The 18,828-nt window shown below is 50.2% G+C and overlaps 2 protein-coding genes across 6 annotated transcripts in view; both read right to left on the bottom strand.

Annotated features, from left to right (window-relative positions):
- Window positions 1–18,828, bottom strand: part of LOC144893653 (uncharacterized) — a 1,023,192-nt gene that overhangs the window by 375,363 nt on the left and 629,001 nt on the right. The gene's annotated exons all lie outside the window — the stretch shown is intronic.
- LOC137435116 (gephyrin) overlaps window positions 1–18,828 on the bottom strand; it is a 279,017-nt gene that overhangs the window by 106,289 nt on the left and 153,900 nt on the right. For all 5 annotated transcript variants that reach the window (XM_068128600.2, XM_068128601.2, XM_068128602.2 and 2 more), the window contains one exon: window positions 4,159–4,225. In XM_068128600.2, the coding sequence (XP_067984701.2) occupies window positions 4,159–4,225 (67 nt within the window). The remainder of the gene's footprint in view (window positions 1–4,158; window positions 4,226–18,828) is intronic.

Below are 18,828 nucleotides of genomic sequence, written 5' to 3'. Positions count from 1 at the left end.
GGACAGCGTCCTGCGCGACTTGGATTTTGTCTACGTCTACCTGGACGATATCCTCGTCGCCAGCGCGTCCAGCGAAGAGCACCTACGCCACCTCCACACGCTCTTCGAACGCCTGGGCCAGCATGGCCTGATTGCGAACCCCGCAAAGTGCCGGTTCGGCGCCGCCATAATCGATTTTCTGGGGCACCGTGTCACCAGGCACGGAGCCGTCCCCCTGCCGGCCAAGGTGGAGGCGGTGAAGGGGTTTCCGCGCCCCCGCACGATCAGAGGGCTGCAGGAGTTCCTGGGCATGGTGAACTTTTACCATCGGTTCCTGCCCCGTATCGCCCAGCTCCTGCGCCCCCTGCACGAAGCTCTCCGAGTTAAGCCGGGCAAAGGCGACGTTACCTGGACCGAGCAGATGGACACGGCGTTCACGGGCGCGAAGCTCGCCTTGGCTAACGCCACCATGCTCGCGCACCCGGCGCCCGATGCACCGATCGCCCTCACCACCGATGCCTCGGACTACGCGGTGGGCGCGGTGCACGAGCAATGGGTGCGTGGAGCTTGGCAACCGCTGGCGTTCTTTAGCCGGCAGCTTCGCCCGCCCAAACGCCGTTACAGTACCTTCGACCGCGAGTTGCTCGGGCTTCACTTGGCGGTCAGGCACTTCCGCCATCTGCTCGAGGGCCGTGCGTTCACTGCCTTTGTCGACCACAAGCCGCCGATCTTCACGATGGGCAAGGTCACCGAGCCGTGGTCGGCCCGGCAGCAGCGTCACCTCTCGGCCGTGTCCGAGTACACGACGGACATCCAGCACGTCGCGGGGAAGGACAACCCGGTGGCGGATTGCCTTTCCCGGGCCGTCGCCCACGCAGTCCACCTCGGCATCGACTATGCCCGGATGGCAGCGGACCAGGCCGCTGACCCCGACGTTCAGGCCTTGCGGACCACCGTCACGGGCCTCCGCGTCACCGAGGTGCCGTTCGATGGCGCGGGCGCGGCCCTCTTGTGCGACGTCTCCCTCGGGCGCCCTCGCCCCATCGTGCCCGCGGGCTGGCAGCGCCAGGTGTTTGACGCCATCCACGGCCTGTCCCACCCGGGCGCGAGGGCCTCCCAAAGGCTGATCGCCGACAAGTTCGTCTGGCATGGCCTCCGGAAGGCCGTCCTCGGCTGGGCCAGGACGTGCCTCGCGTGCCAGCGCGCCAAGGTGCACCGGCACACCCAGGCCCCGTTGGCCCCGTTCACGGTGCCGGAACGCCGGTTTGACCACGTCCACGTGGACCTGGTGGGACCTCTGCCCCCCTCGCGGGGTTTCACCTACGTCCTCACCATGGTGGACCGCACCACCCGGTGGCCGGAGGCCGTGCCCTTGGCGTCGACAACGGCGGCCGATGTCGCGCAGGCTTTCATCGCCACCTGGGTCGCCCGGTTCGGCGCCCCCTCAGACATCTCGTCCGACCGCGGCCCCCAGTTCACCTCGGAGCTCTGGGGGGCGGTCGCGCAGGGGCTCGGGGTCCGGCTGCACCGAACCACGGCCTACCACCCCCAGGCTAACGGCCTGTGTGAGCGATTTCACCGCTCATTGAAGGCCGCGCTCCGGGCCACCCTCCGCGACGGCGGCTGGGTCGACAGGCTCCCCTGGGTCCTGCTGGGCCTCCGGACGGCGCCCAAGGAGGACCTGCGCGCATCCGCGGCGGAGTTGGTCTTCGGGCAACCGCTGCGGGTGCCGGGCGAGTTCCTCCCCGACTCCACGGCACCATGGTCTGCGGCACAGCAGCGCTCCGCTCTGCAAGAGACCGCCCAGAGGTTCGCCCCGGTGCCAACGGCATGCCACGGGCACCCACCGACGCACGTCGCCCCGGAGCTTCGCACGGCGGAGTACGTCTTCGTCCGCCACGATGCCCACCGGACACCACTGCGGCCCCCGTACGACGGGCCTTTCCGCGTGCTGGAGACCGGGGCGAAGCACTTCACCCTGGACATCGGCGGTACTCCTGACCGCGTTTCGGTGGACCACCTCAAGCCGGCCCACCTCGACGTGGACCATCCACCGCCAGTGGCCCGACCCCCACGTCGGGGCCGCCCCCCTGCGGGCGGACCCCCGGCACCACCCAGCCCCGCCGCCCCCCGGTCCTGCACCCATCCCAGGGGCAGCCAGGGGCATCCCACCTGGCATCCCTGCACCCCGGACGCCGCCGATCACCAGGGGGCGCTTCGGCCGGGTCATTCGTCTGCCCCGCAAACTGGCCCTCCAGGTGCGCGGGAATTCTGGGGGGGCGCGTGTGGCGGACACAAAAGCCCACTGGCGTGGTGACATCATTCCGCGCACCAAGTGGGCGGTGGCCACGCCCGAGGGGTAGGCGTGGCCTCATGATATACACCGGGCGCGCAGCCCGGAGCGCGCCAGTGTTACAGTGAGCTCCTGAAATAAAGACGCTTATAAGTTACCGCTTGTCCGCTTCCTCCTTGCTCGCAAGCAGCGCGCGTAACGCCGCGCTTTATTATAATATAACAAATATCATGAAACATTTACATTTTGTAGTCCATTGTATAATTTAAATAAACATAAATGCAGATTTCGCATGTGGAAAAAGTAAGTCCACCCTTGGCTCTAATAGGTGGTATTGCCCCCTTTGGCAGAAACAACCTCAAGTAGGCGTTTCTTATAACTGTCTACCAGTCTCTGACATCGACTGGGAGAAATTTTTGCTCACTCCTCCATGCAGAATTCTTTCAGCTGTGCGATGTTTGAGGGGTTTCTTGCATGCACAGCTCGTTTAAAATCCCCCCACAACATCTCGATGGGATTTAGATCCGGGCTGTAACTTGGCCATTCCAGAACCCTCCATTTCTTTCTTTCAGCCATTCCTTGGTGGATTTACTGGTATGTTTACGGTCATTGTCATGTTGCAAGGTCCACCTTCGGTTGAGCTTCAACTTTGCGACAGATGGCCTCACATTATCCTCAAGCACCCTCTGGTAAAATGAAGAATTCATAGTGGATTCGATGATGGTGAGCTGCCCAGGCCCTGATGCAGCAAAGCTGCCCCAAACCATAATATTTCCACCACCATGCTTTACAGTTGGTATCAGGTTCTTGTGGTCAAATGCTGTCTTTGCTTTTTGGCGAAACATGTCTTCTGGTTCTGTGGCCAAATAGCTCTACCTTTGACTCATCTGTCCAGAGCACATTGTTCCAGAAGTGCTGGTCTTTGCCTGGGTGTTCATTGGCAAACTTTAGTCTTGCCCTGATGTTCTTTCTGGACAGGAAAAGTTTCCACCTGGCACAGCTCCCATGTAGATCAAATTTGTGCAGCCTCTTTCTAATGGTAGACTCGTGCACTTTGACATCAACAATGGCAAGAGCTACCTGTAGGTCTCGTGATGACATTCTGGGGTTCTTAGAGACTTCTTTCAGCATCTTGCGGTCTGCTCTCGGGCTGAACTTGCTGGGGCGGCCTGGCCTGATCAAGTTGGCAGTCGTTTGGAATCTTCTCCACTTGTAGATGATCTTCCGGACAGTCGAATGATTGATTTCAAATTGTTTGGAGATCTTTTTAAATCCCTTGCCAGACTCATAAGCATCTTTAACCTTCATTCTGAAGGCCTCAGAGAGCTCTTTTGTAGGCATGGTGACGCCGCACACTTCAACAACAAAGAGCAAACCAAACTAAATGTCTGAGGTTTAAATAAGACAGGTTCTTCCAAGATCCTCTCTAACGATGTTCTAATCATTTGCACCTGAGCTGGTGCACCTGATTCTAATTTTAGGTATTTGAAGTAGTGATAAATGTAGGGGTGTACTTACTTTTTCCACATGCGAAATTTGCATTTATGTTTATTTAAATTATACAATGGACAACAAAATGCAAATGTTTCATGATATTTGTTATATTACATCACCCTTATCTGTCAATATTGTTGAAATGAAGATCAAATAGCTGTATGTTAAAATATGTTGAAAAAGTCAAAACTTTACAAGGTGTGTACTTAATTTTTCACGTGACTGTACACACACACACACACACACACACACACACACACACACACACACACACACACACACACACACACACACACACACATACACACACATACACGCGCGCGCGCTCACGCGCGTTGCAATAGTCTTTCATCCCTTTGGGGCGAGATTTGAAAAATACTATTTCAACTCACCCTGGATGCTTTCTTGCTGCCTGGCAAATTGATGATTAAACTTTTTCCACGAATTCCACAAATAGGCCTAGAAGTGAGAAAAAAAACACTTTGGATTTAATGAAGAATCTATCTTACAGAATACTCAAAAAATGTTACAGAAACACAAAGCAGTTTAATGTAGATAGAGTTCATTTAATGCATGACCAACTAAATGCTTGTGTAAGCAAGCATAAAGAACAATAGCATGTATAATGCAAAATGCTTTAAAAGAGGTAGAATGACGAAAGGGGGACAAAGTCATCCCCATCCCTCCTCCCCTCCTCCACAATAAAACAAACTGACAAAAGAATGGTAATATATTGCCTAGTCCGCATCCACAAAACCACAAATAGTCCACCAGGACCCCATAAACATCTCCACTCAGCGACTTGTTATATAATAGGGACAAAATCTCAAGAGCAATGACGCTTTCTGCGACTCGCATCAGGTGCAATGGACCGGCTCATTTTACACTCGTATCAAGGAGTACCAAGTGGTCATGCCTCCTTAACGACTTCGAATGCCAAAATATAATTATCTAACGGGTGCTTTAACATGGCTAGGGTTATAAGTGCCTTAATACACGCAAAGTCTCTCGGGCAAAGGTCAAGTTTACCATGAATTTATACACTCTAAGCAAGTATAAAAAAAAAATACATCAAGCAATGAGGCATTAAATTCTGATTACACAAGAGTAATCGAAAGAAAATGCAAATTCAACAAAAGCAAGAACCGAATCGAGATATTTAACCCTGATGCAATTAAAGCATCAATCATTCAATGATCTAAAGCACAGCGGGTTAAATAATTAGTATTTGCAAATCAGGATTGTACAATATAAACGTTTAGCTGCAGCACGTTTCCAAATTATCCAGATTGTCAGAGACAAAGTGGAAAACGAGAGCTGCGAATCTGGTTCCGAGTTTCTTTTCACGTCAAGACAAAAGATCAAAATGTAAACTGTTGAAAACAGCTTCCAATTGTGAAAATTTGCGTCGAGTCTAGATATTGGAGTGCTGAAAGATGACAAAGTCCACAAACCATTCAGCTGATAAAGTTGCTAAAATTCAAAAAGATGAAAAGTTCACCATCTTTATAAGGCAACATACTCCAAGCACTACTCAAGTGGAAAGACCATCTCAGCGCATGAGTAGCCGTGCACAGATCATCTTGTCTACCATGTCCCACAGATGAGAGGTGTCAGCAAACCAAGAGGAGCACATGTCCAGCAGAGGATGCAATTTGTGTGAAGCTTAGGTTCAGCAGTCACTGTATCAATCGCTCCATAGTCTCGATCATAACTTCCTGTCACATTGTATACGGTGCACTACTCTTAGCACACTGCTTTCATTCAATTAGTGAGGATAACGTTTTTTGTAATTTTGCCAATTATATCATCTATGGACAACCCAATCAGTGGCATTGTCCACTTAGTCACTACTGACCAATCAATGGGATTTATCTATGAGAGGGCCTGTTACCATACGCCTGAGGTTGCTCTTCAATAATTACTCTGTTTGTCCCAACATCAATTAATCATAATTATTGTTGTATTTTACCGTTATGCAAAGCTCATAACTGAAGTTTGCACATATGTAGCATGCAAAATAAAGGCATTGAGATGTTACAGTCACAAATTACAATGAAATTAGGAGACAATGGGCAAACACATTTATATTGTTACGGAAATGGAGTACGGTGCTCCCCTTAGCGGGGGGGGTGGGGGGGTTAATCCCCCTTCTATTTGTACTGGATGTCTCCGCTCCTGAAGCTACCCCGCTCCCTTGTGGGGTGGGATTGCCCGAAGCGATTGGTCAAAGGATTCCCGTACGCCTCCGGCAATCCCTCCACGAGGCAGGTGGGCAACTCCGTTCAAAACCACGGACAAGATGGTATTTTGCCGAGCGGATTTAGCAGCCCGCGGTTCGAACCATTAACAAATACTAAACCCGATTCATATGCGTCGGCCAAATCATGCCACGGGTATTCAATGGGGAAAATCACAAAGACGATCGGATGTGGAAGAAGAAGCCAAAGTAAGGAGGAACAGGAATTTATTAACCAATTATGTACAAATCAAAGAAACCAAGGGAACAGGAAAGAAACGAAAATTATTTACAGAAGAAGAAGACACAGTGCAATTCTAGCTTATCTACAGGCTTAACTTAAACCCCAGACAACACCCTCTCGTGCACCCTCTTGCGCACACTCATCGTTCGCACACTTCGTTCCACACCTCTCCTCCATTACGTCCTCCGTAACACTCACCATGGGTGTGCACTCCCGCATCCACCCACTCACGCGCTTCAATGGGCTCTCCCGCACCCGCGCCATAACCAACTCAGGTGTGCTTTCTCGCACACTCTCGCTGTCCATCCCAAGCATGCATCCTCACACCCGCTCCTCCACCAACTCACTCTCCGGGTCATTCTCACCCCCGCACGTACACTCCGTATCGCTCTCACTCTCTGTGTCACACTCCGTACACTCCGACGTGCATTCCCGCTCGCACTCGGTTTTACTCCCACACTTTATAACACACTCACTCGCCGACGCACACTTTTTCCTCACACGAGTGCCATTCTTTCGTACACCACGCCCCACGGACCTCCCACAAACGCCCGGGTGCCATATCGACCCCAATCGCGCGACAATTCTCTTCGCGCCAAACACTTTGCCGAAAAACCTCTTAGCACCATATACAGCGCGACTCACCTTTGGGATCCTCTTCTCCACGCGCACCTGCAAATCTTTATAAGGATTAGCAAGTACGGCATCAGGATGCGAATTCAGACTTTGTACAATATCCATCTCTCCCTGCCGCGAGTGCTTTTCTAAGCCCCCAGTCTCTCCAATTTCAATTCCCACTACTTCTTTTTCTTTATTCACCTCGACGACCGCTGGCTTTATTAAAGTTCCCTCTTCTACCTCAGCGGTCGCCGGCTTTTCCATACCCCGGGTCACGATCTCTATACCCGTCATTTTACCCAGGCTTTGCTCTACCTCGACCGTCGGCGCCCATAAATTTTCGTCTTCCAATTCAACCTTCCCCGGTGCTCCCGACATTTTTTTATCCAATTTGACGGTCATCGGCTTTTCCACGTCTCGCGTCTTGTCCCTTATAGCCAGAGTCAACTTGGCTACCCTTTGCTCCACCTCGCTCAATCCGCGCTCCTCGACCCGCGTTACCTCATCGCGTACCCTTGGGACCTGCTCGCCCGACCTGCGCCTCATGTCCTCCATCATTTTTTTATTATCCCTTCTTGCCTCTGCTATCCGTTTGTCCACTTCACACCTGGATTCCTCCCTCAATTTTTCCAGATCACACCCGGATTCGTCTGACATGGCGTCCCTCTTCCATAGAGGCCCTCATTTGTGCCAGAAAATGGACCCAGCCCATTGGTGCAGCGGGCGTGGCCGCCGCAGCCATGTGCGAGGCGCCATTTTGTGCGCCTCCAACCTCGTGCGCGGCGTCGCCATCTTGTGCAACTGAAACCCCCGCAACCCAATGCGTATTGCTTTCCTCCTCCATGATTCCCACCTCTTCCCTGGGGTCCTGGGCTGCTTCTAACCCTTCTTCTAACTCCCCCACCAGCATCCGGTCGCCTTGATTATCCATGGCACGATTTTAAAATTTAGGATATAAAATAAAATTTTGGCCACTCGTAATTTTGAGTGCGTTAAGCGCACTTCGGGTCCGAATCCCACTCCTGACACCAATTGTTACGGAAACGGAGTACGGCGCTCCCCTTAGCGGGGGGTGGGGGTTAATCCCCCTTCTATTTGTACTGGCCATCTCCGCTCCTGAAGCTACCCCACTCCCTTGGGGGGTGGGATTGCCCGAAGCGATTGGTCAAGGGATTCCCGTACGCCTCCGGCAATGCCTCCACGAGGCAGGTGGGCAACTCCGTTCGAAACCACGGACAAGATGGTATTTTGCCGAGCGGTTTTAGCAGCCCGCGGTTCGAACCATTAACAAATACTAAACCTGATTCATATGCGTCGGCCAAATCGTGCCACAGGTATTCAATGGGGGAAAACACAAAGACGATCGGATGTGGAAGAAGAAGCCAAAGTAAGGAGGAACAGGAATTTATTAACCAATTATGTACAAATCAAAGAAACCAAGGGAGAAGGAAAGAAACGAAAATAATTTACAGAAGAAGAAGACACAGTGCAATTCTAGCTTATCTACAGGCTTAACTTAAACCCCAGACAACACAGACAAACAGACGACAGTCAGACTTACACGGGGATGATGACAGGAATGGCAGGAGGTTCGTTCATCTGGCGAGGTTCCATTCCGACCCACGACTCTCTCTCTCTCTCTGTCGGTAACACTGGGATTCTCCTCTCCAGTACCTTGAACCCTGCTCCAGCCTCGAACCCAGCTCAGCAGCACGCACCCCGCTCTCGTACCAGTTCAGCAGCTCGTACCAGCCTCTCGTACCAGCCCAGTAGCATGTACCCTCCTTGCGTGATTGTCGCACGCATATCTCAAGCGGGGCGTGACACGCCCTTGGCCGTTTGGGTCCCGCTCCCGTGCTCTGTTTTGTGGCCTTATATGGCAATGCCACGGTCTTGTTACCTTATTTGGGTATGGAGCTGAACAGCCCCGCCCCCGTGGCGCACCATGGCTTGTCTCTTCTCGGCGACCCCGCCCTTCTTGTTCAAACAGAGCACGGAGCACATATTCACCACGGCAGCGAACGCCGCTTCCAAACCAGGGCCAGTTGAGAGGGCGCGCACCCCACGCTTTTTTATTTTTATTTTTTGTTTTGTATACAAGATCGAGGCTCGTGAAAGAGCGAACATTAATCACACAGAAAGACAAACAGACACACAAAACAAATAACATCGGGAGCGGTAGACAAGATGGGGAGAGAGGGGGAAGGACACAAACACAACATTTGAGAGCAGGGACCAAGAGACATGGAGACATCGAGAGAACTGTGGGAGGGAGAGGGCTTTGGGGGGGAGGCATGGGAAGGGGGGGGGGGGTGGGAGAGGTATAAAACATATGGACACTGCCAAGACTTCCAGGAAAGAAGTTGGAATTTCAAACAAGGTGGATCTGGGGTGAATTAGTGGGGGTAGAAAAGATCAAGGTTTTGGATGGGGGAAGATAAGAGATGGTGGTGAACAGCTGTTTTGAAGACCTGGAGGGAGGAGTGTGATTGAAGTGAGTGTGGGAGTTTGTTCCAGAGGCGGGAGAAAAGAGGCATGAAAGAGTGAAGGTGAGCAGAGAGCCGAGATTTCGGCAGTTTAACCATCAGAGGGTGGCTGGCAGATCTTGTGCGACCTGTAGGAATATTTGGGGGACAGAGCACAGAGAGAGCTGGGGGAGCAAGGCCGGAGAGGAGTCGGTAGAAGACAGAAAGACCACCTACCTGCCTGCAGAAAGACCACCCACCCCACACTTGTCAAGCGGTTTTGCACAGAGAGGGAGAGTTTGGCTGGGAAATGCAATCCTTGAAGGGGACCTATCTTATTTCATTTGGTGTAATTCAGAGTCAACTAGTGGAAAACAGAGCCTTAAACTAATACACATAATAAATAAATAACTATAGAGAGGTTCTATGGTTCTCTACGTGTGTGCGATGGACAAACTAAAAGGATGACCTTTGATCTTTACACAAATTGATGGAGGCATTTACAAAGAATCTATATAATAATAGCATAAGGACTCGACTTTGTTATCCCTTTTACGCCGCACCCAGTGACCCGATGCCCACGGCACTAATGGATTTACGATCTACGAACCGCGCTCTTTGTTTATCACCTACAGCCATACTCGAAAAATCTGAATTAGCCGACGTTAGGGCCCAAAAGCATCCGATTAACTGCCGATACGACGCCATCTTACGACGCCATCGTATTGGCGTCTGCTGGGCGAAGGCGAAGCGAGCCGTCCGCTGATTGGACAGTCGAGTGCTGTGAACATGGGTGGTGTGAACCAAATGGTCTTTTTATTCCCTTGAACATTTTAAATTAGGATATATAAGGAAACGTCTTTATCGTCATTTTAATAAAGTTAAATGGAGTGACGTTGCGATACTCGGGGTGCGTTGCATAAATCCTCGTAACTCAGAGAGGTGTAGCAGGTGGCGAGACCTAAGGAAGCTTAAAGATAACGAGCTGAAACAGACGAACGATATGTCAATCCCTTTCTACACCGAACGGCAATAAAAGTATGAGAGCGGGAAGGCATGGCCTGAGCACTTCGAGCAGAGAGGACTGATTGGACTTAACTTAAAGAGAAAAAATTGGAGCTTAACGGAAGAAGAAGATCCCATGAGCGCTCCCCTATGCCATCCATAATGGTACACTCTATCCATACACCACATCCTCCCTTCCGTGGATGTTCCACGGGTTTCGGATAGTTACTATTATTTACAGAGGGTGATATTTACAACACAGGATTCTCAAATCCGCAACACTGCACCCTCATCCTCCAGGCACGTCCCGGGCCTATAAAACTTTCCTCAATGTGGCACGTAGGTGTAATTCCCTCTACAATTAATCTGACCCTGAGTGCGACAATTTTAAAACACAAATAAGTATGTCCCGCTGTTGCATTGCACCCTACCTAACAGATTCACGCCCACAATTAACCGAATTGCAGAATTGATTCTCAAACTACACATGAACGGTGGGGAGCATTATTTACAAGTGACGTTAATTGTATTTACAAAACGCAACCCAGGACCTGCGATTTTTATTTTGGGAACAAAAAGGAAAATCCTGTGGGAGGGGAGGAGACAGCATGCACTGCATCGACGCACCAGCACCAATAAAGAGCACCAAAGCACCAGAAAGCACCATCCAGTGCTCATTTCACACCATAATAATAAAATAATAAAATAAAAAAAACACTGATGCTGGTCTTCCTCGTTCTGCTCTGCTGGTCCGTCGTTCTTCCAGATGTTGTCGTCTTCTTTGCTTGCGGCCTATTTGGTGGAAATAAAAAGGCACACAACACGTCCATTTTTTATTTATGGCCCACAGGGGCCGACTATGGGTGGTTCACCTGTGGGCTGGGTGCCACCTCACCGAGGTCCACAAGCAAGATCTTTCTTGGGCCATCGTGGCCGGTCCCAGCAGAGGGGCTAGGCCCCAACACGTGGGGTCCATAAGTGGTGCTTGGCCACAGACTGTGGTCCATAAGTGGTGCGTGGATGCAGGCAGCTGGTTGCGAGAATTTCGGGCACACAGACACGGCCTCCCACACGCTCCCACACGCTCCCCTCAGTGCCCAGAGAGCACGATCCTCGGTTGGGAGAAGGAAGACTGAGAAGACAGGTGAGTCATGGGTCAGGGTGCAAGGGTACACATCAAACAAGGCAATGCAGAATGAGGGGCGCATGGGAGCGAGCTGAGAAAGGTTCGTCCCTACGTACGCCCCCCACATGTGACCTACACTGCCCCCCTTGCCCCTCCCCGTATTTACAAAATCTACACACTTACCAATTCGTCACTACGCCTCGTCCTCCCCATATCTCCCCTAATACCAAATTCATCCACAATCCCAATTTCTAACCAAATTTGCCATCATCCAATTCATCATCAATCCCTCTTAAGGAGGAAGAGATGGAACAACAACACAATGTCACACCCACGTCATGATGCGTCTCACAATCCAAACATTTGCACAAAAATAACCAAAACATGGCATGGTGTGGAGTTACGTCACCTCAGGTGAGTGGATGTAGATGGTGCGAGGAGATTCTTAATCCTAACTATCCTCTAAATGACTTTAATACACTTTACACTACCCGGGGTCTTTCCCTGCCAATCCATTGGCCATCTTACACTCTATGCGGTTTTAAGGACCAAATTCCCATTGACCAAACTGTGGTGCTTCATCAATTTGGGGTCTCACTCCCCCGGTTCCACTCCCTGTGCCTTTGCACAATTTCGGGACCGAGTCGTGTGGCTCCCCTAACAGGTCTACTTACCTGTGCGCCTCCGCCACTGAAGTTGCCTCCCGAGCGTACCTGCTCCTCGCTAACCTACCTGGGGAAGGCCCTCTCTGGTGCTTACCCCCCTCGGTGCCCTCTCTGGCACTGGGCTACCCGGGTCCTTCCTTTGGATCCTCGGGCCCCATTGAACTCTAACTGGCTCCCAGAGCCTACCTGCGGCCTCACCTGGCCGACAGACTACCAGTGGCGGAGCGCCCAACCAACCGTCCCTCTAACAGGCCACACGCCCAGTCTTTTCCACGTCACTAATGCACCCATCCAAACACCATTCTTCCACACGCACCACAGATGCCAATATCCAACCACAATTTACCGATACCCTCTACCTAACTCTTAAACTACCCTCCCCGGGTATTTGTGATGGGGTCCATCCTCCCCATACACACCTTCACACCATCCACTCCACTCCACAGTTTCCACCATACTCACTCCACACCATCCATTCCATACTCCATATATTCCAGACCATTTATTCCATACAACCATGCTCCATACCTGTATTTGCACACCTGTGCCATCACACCTGGTGCTTCCTGCACCCTCCATCCTCCCAGGCTTCTTCATTCACTCAATACAATCCACAATCACAATTATTCCTCATACACTGCCCCATACACTTCCACGCTCAACACAACTCACAATCACGTCACACTTTTCACAATACACTTCCGAATACACTTTCAACACACACACATGGCACCCTTTGATCTACCTGGTGCCCTTCTAAAACTCGCGCTTCCCCGTCGCCCCTTATACTATTGCGCTCCCTCTTCGTTATAATCCACCTAACCTCTCTATGTCCCTGACTACCTGTACACGGTCGCTACTTACCTCTCATGTCACCTATGGTCATTTCTCTAGATCCCTATCATTATATCCTAACCCTCCCGGGCTAGTTTTCACTGCCATAAACCCCATAACCTAGTGCTCCTTTGCCCCCTCTGTGAGGGATGACAGAGTTGCCATCCCATCACATCGGGTATCTCCCACTACCAATTTTGCTCGTCCAAATTCCAACCAATCAAAAATTTTCTATTCCAAAATTTCGAATCCAAAAACACTTTCAGTCTCACCATCATCACGGTCCGCTATATCCTAGCCTCGGTGCGTCATGACATCATTAAACTCGGCTTCGCAAAGCCGAGCAATGAATTCGGGTGGTTTGGTCGCCTGCAGGTTGAATCCGTCCGACTTTCGGTTCAAGGGAGGTGGTTTGGTCGGGCCGAGATTCCATGCACCATCTTGGCGCGGTACCTTGCGGTCCCGGGCCCGATGACTGAGGCTCGCCCGGTCGGAACCCCGTCCCCGCCAGGGGGCACCGTTCCGCTTCCTCCCACTCGCCCTTGAACCGGACCGGTCGCCTCGCCGACAAGGCCCGGACTCGACCGTGTAGGGCGGGGCCAAGCCAGAATCGGCAACGACGCTTCGAAGAGAAGCGACGCAGCATCGATCTGCGCCAGGCCTGGCATCCAACAAAGCGCACCGCGCCCCGAGTGCTCGCATTGGCTATCCGTCGCCCTAAACGCTAACCCGGTCAACGTCGATGCTTTACTCGCATGCCCACACGCACACGCGACCCTTTTGACACTCACAAAACCCGGCGTTCCAACGCCGTCCGTACATTCCACACACTCCGTCCATTCCACCAACGCACTCCCTGTTACACACCACACCTCTCGCGCACACTCTTGCGCACACTCACCGTTCGCACACCTCGGTCCACACCTCTCCTCCGTTACGTCCTCCGTAACACTCACCATGGGCGTGCACTCTTGCATCCACCCACTACCGCGCTCCGATGTGCTCCCTCGCACTCGCGCTACGACCAACTCAGGTGTGCTTCCTCGCACACGTTCCACCACCACCTTACTCTCCGTGTCACACTCCCCCTCGCACGTACACTCCGTATTGCTCTCACTCCCTGTGTCACACTCCGTACACCCCGACGTGCATTCTCGCTCGCACTCGGTATCACACTCGCGCTTCGTAACACGCTCACCCCTTGACGCACACTTTTTTTTTCACACGCGACCCTTCACCAACGCCCGGGTGCTTCCTCGATCCCAATCGCGCGACAATTCTCTTGTCGTCAAACATCCTTCTACAAAATCTCCCCGCACAATACACAGCACGCCTCACCTGGGGGATTCCCTTCTCCACGCGCACCTGCAAATCTTTATAAGGATTAAGCACAGCATCGTGATGTGAGCAGGGACTTTGAGCATAATCCATTTCTCCCTGCAATTCCCGGGCTACCTCCGTCGTCTCTTCAATTTTAATTCCCAGCACTTTTTCTTTATTCACCTCGACGACCGCTGGCTTTATTAAAATTCCCTCTTCTACCTCAGCGGTCGCCGGCTGCCTCATACCCCGGGTCGCGATCTCTACACCCGTCATTTTACCCGCGCTTTCCTCCGCTTCACTCAACCAGCGCTTCTCGACCCGCGTTACCTCCTCGTGCACCCGTGGGACCCGCTCGCTCAACCCGCGGTCTCTGTCCCTCTCCGCTTCCCTTACTTCATATGCGACTCTGTCCCTCGCCAGTCCCTCATTATCGGCCCTCATTTCCTTCGTTATTGCTTCAATTTGGCCCCTCTGCAGGTTGAGGGATGCCTGCATTTGCTTCATAAATTGCTCCATGAGGGCCTGCATTTGGGCCATCCCTCCCACTTGTGCAGCGGGTGCGGCCGCCGTAGCCACGTGCGAGGCGCCATTTTGCGCGCCTGAAACCTCGTGCGCGAGGGCGCCATTTTGCGCGCCTGAAACCTCCTCTACCACATTGCCATTGTTCTCCTCCTCCCTTTCCTCCACATACATTTCCCCGAGGTCCTGGGTCGATTCTACCCCGTCTATTTCTCCCACCGGCATCCCGTCACCTTGACTATCCATGGCACGACTTCAAAGTTCGGGTTTTTTTTTTTGGTTTTTTTTTTAACAAATTTCAGCAGCTCGTAATTTTGAGCGCGTTAAGCGTGCTTCGGGTCCAATCTCGCTCCCGACACCAATTGTTACTGCCAATTGTACAATTGTGTCCAAAATTTGGGCTAAATAAATTTAGTCCCAGGTTCGAATCCCAACTCCTGACTACCAATTGTTACGGACCGCGGAGAAGCTGTTGGTTTGCCGAGCGGATGGCACCGCGGCCCTAACAGTTACCCCGACTAACCCGATTCCTGAACGTTGGCCGAATCGCGCCACGGATATTCAATGGGGAAAAGACTAAAGCGAAGGATGTGAAGAAGAAGAAAGACAAAGGGTAAGGAATACAAATATGATTTATTTACTATTTACAAGACCAAAAAAACCAAGGAGAAGGAAGGATAATAAAATAATTTACAGAAGAGGCAAGGCGACACAGCGAAACTTAGCTTAACTATACAGGCTTAATTAATACCCAGGGACAGAACAAACAAAGACAGACTCACGCGGGGAATGATGACAGGAATGGCAGGAGGTGGATGGCTGGAGGGAGAGGAAGGTCCACTGGAACTGGGTCACGGTCGGGCCGGGAGCGGCAGCTCCGTTCCTCCGCGGCCACGGTCGGCACCGCCGTCAACGCCCAAGCTGCGGTCGTGCGAGCTGCCGCAGGACGAGCTCCGCCGGTCGAGTTAAAGCTGCCTGGTGGAGCCAACGCTGCTTGGTGGAGTTTAAAGCTGCTGGTACTGCGCGTGGTACTCCTCTTGCTTGCTCTCAGAACTCTCTCTCAATGCTTACTCTGAACTCCTTTTCAATGCTTGCTCTCAGAACTCCTTCTCAATGCTTGCTCTCAGAACTCCTTCTCCCTCCTCCCTGCTTTGCGCTGCTTGTGTACTGCCAACTCTCTGACGCATCTCTCTTTGCACGTCTCTCTTCAAAGGCTTCCGCGCGCGCTCTTTATAGCGCCTCAGGCGATCAAGCCGCTGGTGTCCAGGACACGACCATCGGTGAGCTCACCTCGGCCCTGGTTGGTCGCGCGACCTCCCGACCCCGCCCTTAGAGGAGGCGTTGGCAAGGCCACGCCTTGTTCCCGGCGCTGGGCCGACTCCTCCCACCTTCGGCTCCGAGATCACCTCGTGGCTAATGGAGTCTTGGGGTGAAATCAACAACCCACAGCTGTAGCAAACCTGACAAACTGCCCAGTGCAGTTGGCAATTGAGGCTTGGAGGGGATGTAGTTGGCAATTGACTATAGGGGAATGTGAACGGAATCTACTCTTATTTCACTTGGTGCAATGGAGTGTCATCTTAATGGAAGACAAGGCCTTACCCTAATACACATAATAAGGAAATAACTACTGAACAGGGATATTATGGTGTCCTTCATGTATGCTTTATGGAACTAACTACGGAAACGCCCTTTGACCTTTATACAACACTGGAGTAAGGAGGGCGATATTTTAACAACAATTTACACAATAACAACAAAAAAAAAAAACCATTCTCATATCCACAACAATATATATATATATATATATATATATATATATATATATATATATATATATATATATATATATATACATATATATATATATATACATATATATATATATATACATATATATATATATATATATATATATATATATATATATATATACATATACATATATATATATATATATATATATATATATATATATATATACATATATATATATATATATATATATATATATATATATATATATACATACATACATACATACACACACACAACCGGTCAAAAGTTTTAGAACACCTCAATTTTTCCAGTTTTTATTGAAATTTACACAGTTTAATGTCCAGTGAATAACCTGAAATGGTACAAAGGTAAGCAGTAAACTCCTCGAGGTTAAAAAAAGTTTAGGTGAGCAAAAACAGGAAAATAATCTAAATTGCACAGTTATATTGTAAAAAAAGGCCTTCTTCAGGGAACAAGTAATGGGTTAACAACTTACAGCTTTTCTGCAGCAATGTAAGTAAATGAAGCCTTGAAAGTTGATGCAAACAATTCCTACAGGTGTCCCAACCTCTGCTGATTACTTGATGACAAACCCCCTGTCTGTATAAAAGCAGTATTGGAACAGACTGTTATTACACCCTCTGAAGCATTATTTGGACTATTTTGCACTGCAGGAAGGAGTATATTGGAAACTGGAGGAAACTCTAACAGGAAGAGATCTGGCAGATCCAAAGCCACAACAGAATCAGAAGACAAGTTTCTGAGAGTCAACAGCTTGCATGATAGGTGGCTCACAGGACAACAGCTTCAAGCACAGCTTAACACTGGTCGAAGTAAGCAAGTCTCAATTTCAACTGTGAAGAGAAGACTTCGAGCTGCAGGTTTGACAGGTCGAGTGGCGGTAAGAAAGCAATTGCTAAGATAGCAAAATAAGAAAAAGAGGCTTGCCTGGGCCATGAAGCACCACCAGTGGACTACTGAAGACTGGAAGAAGGACTTATGGACCGATGAATCAAAATTTGAAATATTTGGTTCATCACGCAGGGTTTTTGTACGCCGTCAAGAAGGCGAAAGGATTGTTCTTCAGTGTGTGACACCAACTGTCAAACATGTAGGAGGAAGCGTGATGGTCTGGGGCTCTTTTGCTGGATCCAGAGTCGGCGACTAACACCGAGTGACTGGCACCCTGGACCAAAATGGCTACCACAGCATTTTGCAGCGCCATGCAATACCGTCTGGTATACACCTCGTTGGTCAGGGGTTCATCCTACAGCAAGGTAATGACCCTAAACACATCTCCAGGCTATGCCAAAACTACCTTCGAGGAAAAGAACAAGATGGTAGGCTTCAAATCATGGAATGGCCAGCACAGTCTCCAGACTTAAACCCCATCGAGCTGGTTTGGGATGAACTGGACAGAAGGGTGAAAGCAAAGCAACCTACAAGTGCAACACATTTGTGGGAACTTCTACAACAGTGTTGGGAAGAACTTCCCGAACAATATTTGATTTCCATTGCAGAAAGAATGCCACGAGTGTGTTCGGCGGTTATATCTGCAAAAGGTGACTACTTTGCTGAGTCAAAAATTTAAATTAAATTTTGTTAAACAAAATGATTTTATGATTTCTTTTTTATCTCCAATTGTTTATTTGTTCTATGCTTAATTTCAGAGTACATTGAGGCATTAAACTGCGTAAATTTCAATAAAAACTGGAAAAATTGAGGTGTTCTAAAACGTTTGACCAGTCGTGTGTATATATATATATATATATATATATATATATATATACATATATATATATATATATATATATATATATATATATATATATATGTTGGGGTTTCCCAACACCTTGCCCCCCCCCCCCCCCCCACCCCTGCCCAGCTCTACTGGGTCACCACTGTACAATGGCGGGCATATAGCGGGAAGGATCATTCATTTGACATCTCAAATACCAAATTTCATAATGATCTAATGAGCCTTTCTTGTTCTGTTGCAGATTTTGTGAAGTGATGTCGTGGTCGGGTGATTCCGAGAAGAAAAGGTGGATATGCCGCATCATGACTATCGCGTTCCGAGTCGCCAGGGATCAGACGCCGGGAACCATATCCCAATCCTGGGTTGCCAAGTACCTGAACAGGTCTGAGGACTTCGTCAAACACAATTGGAACCGGGATCCCTTCAATTGCGAGATGGACAGCCAGCCCGAACTGACAGCACAATGTTTGTCTCATGAAAGCAGGG

The sequence above is a fragment of the Myxine glutinosa genome, chromosome 9 (assembly GCF_964187855.1).
Source record: "Myxine glutinosa chromosome 9, kmMyxGlut1.1, whole genome shotgun sequence".
Taxonomy (NCBI): Eukaryota; Metazoa; Chordata; class Myxini; order Myxiniformes; family Myxinidae; genus Myxine; species Myxine glutinosa.
The sequence above is the reverse complement of the archived record's forward strand: the minus strand, read 5'-3'. Positions and strand labels throughout refer to the sequence as shown.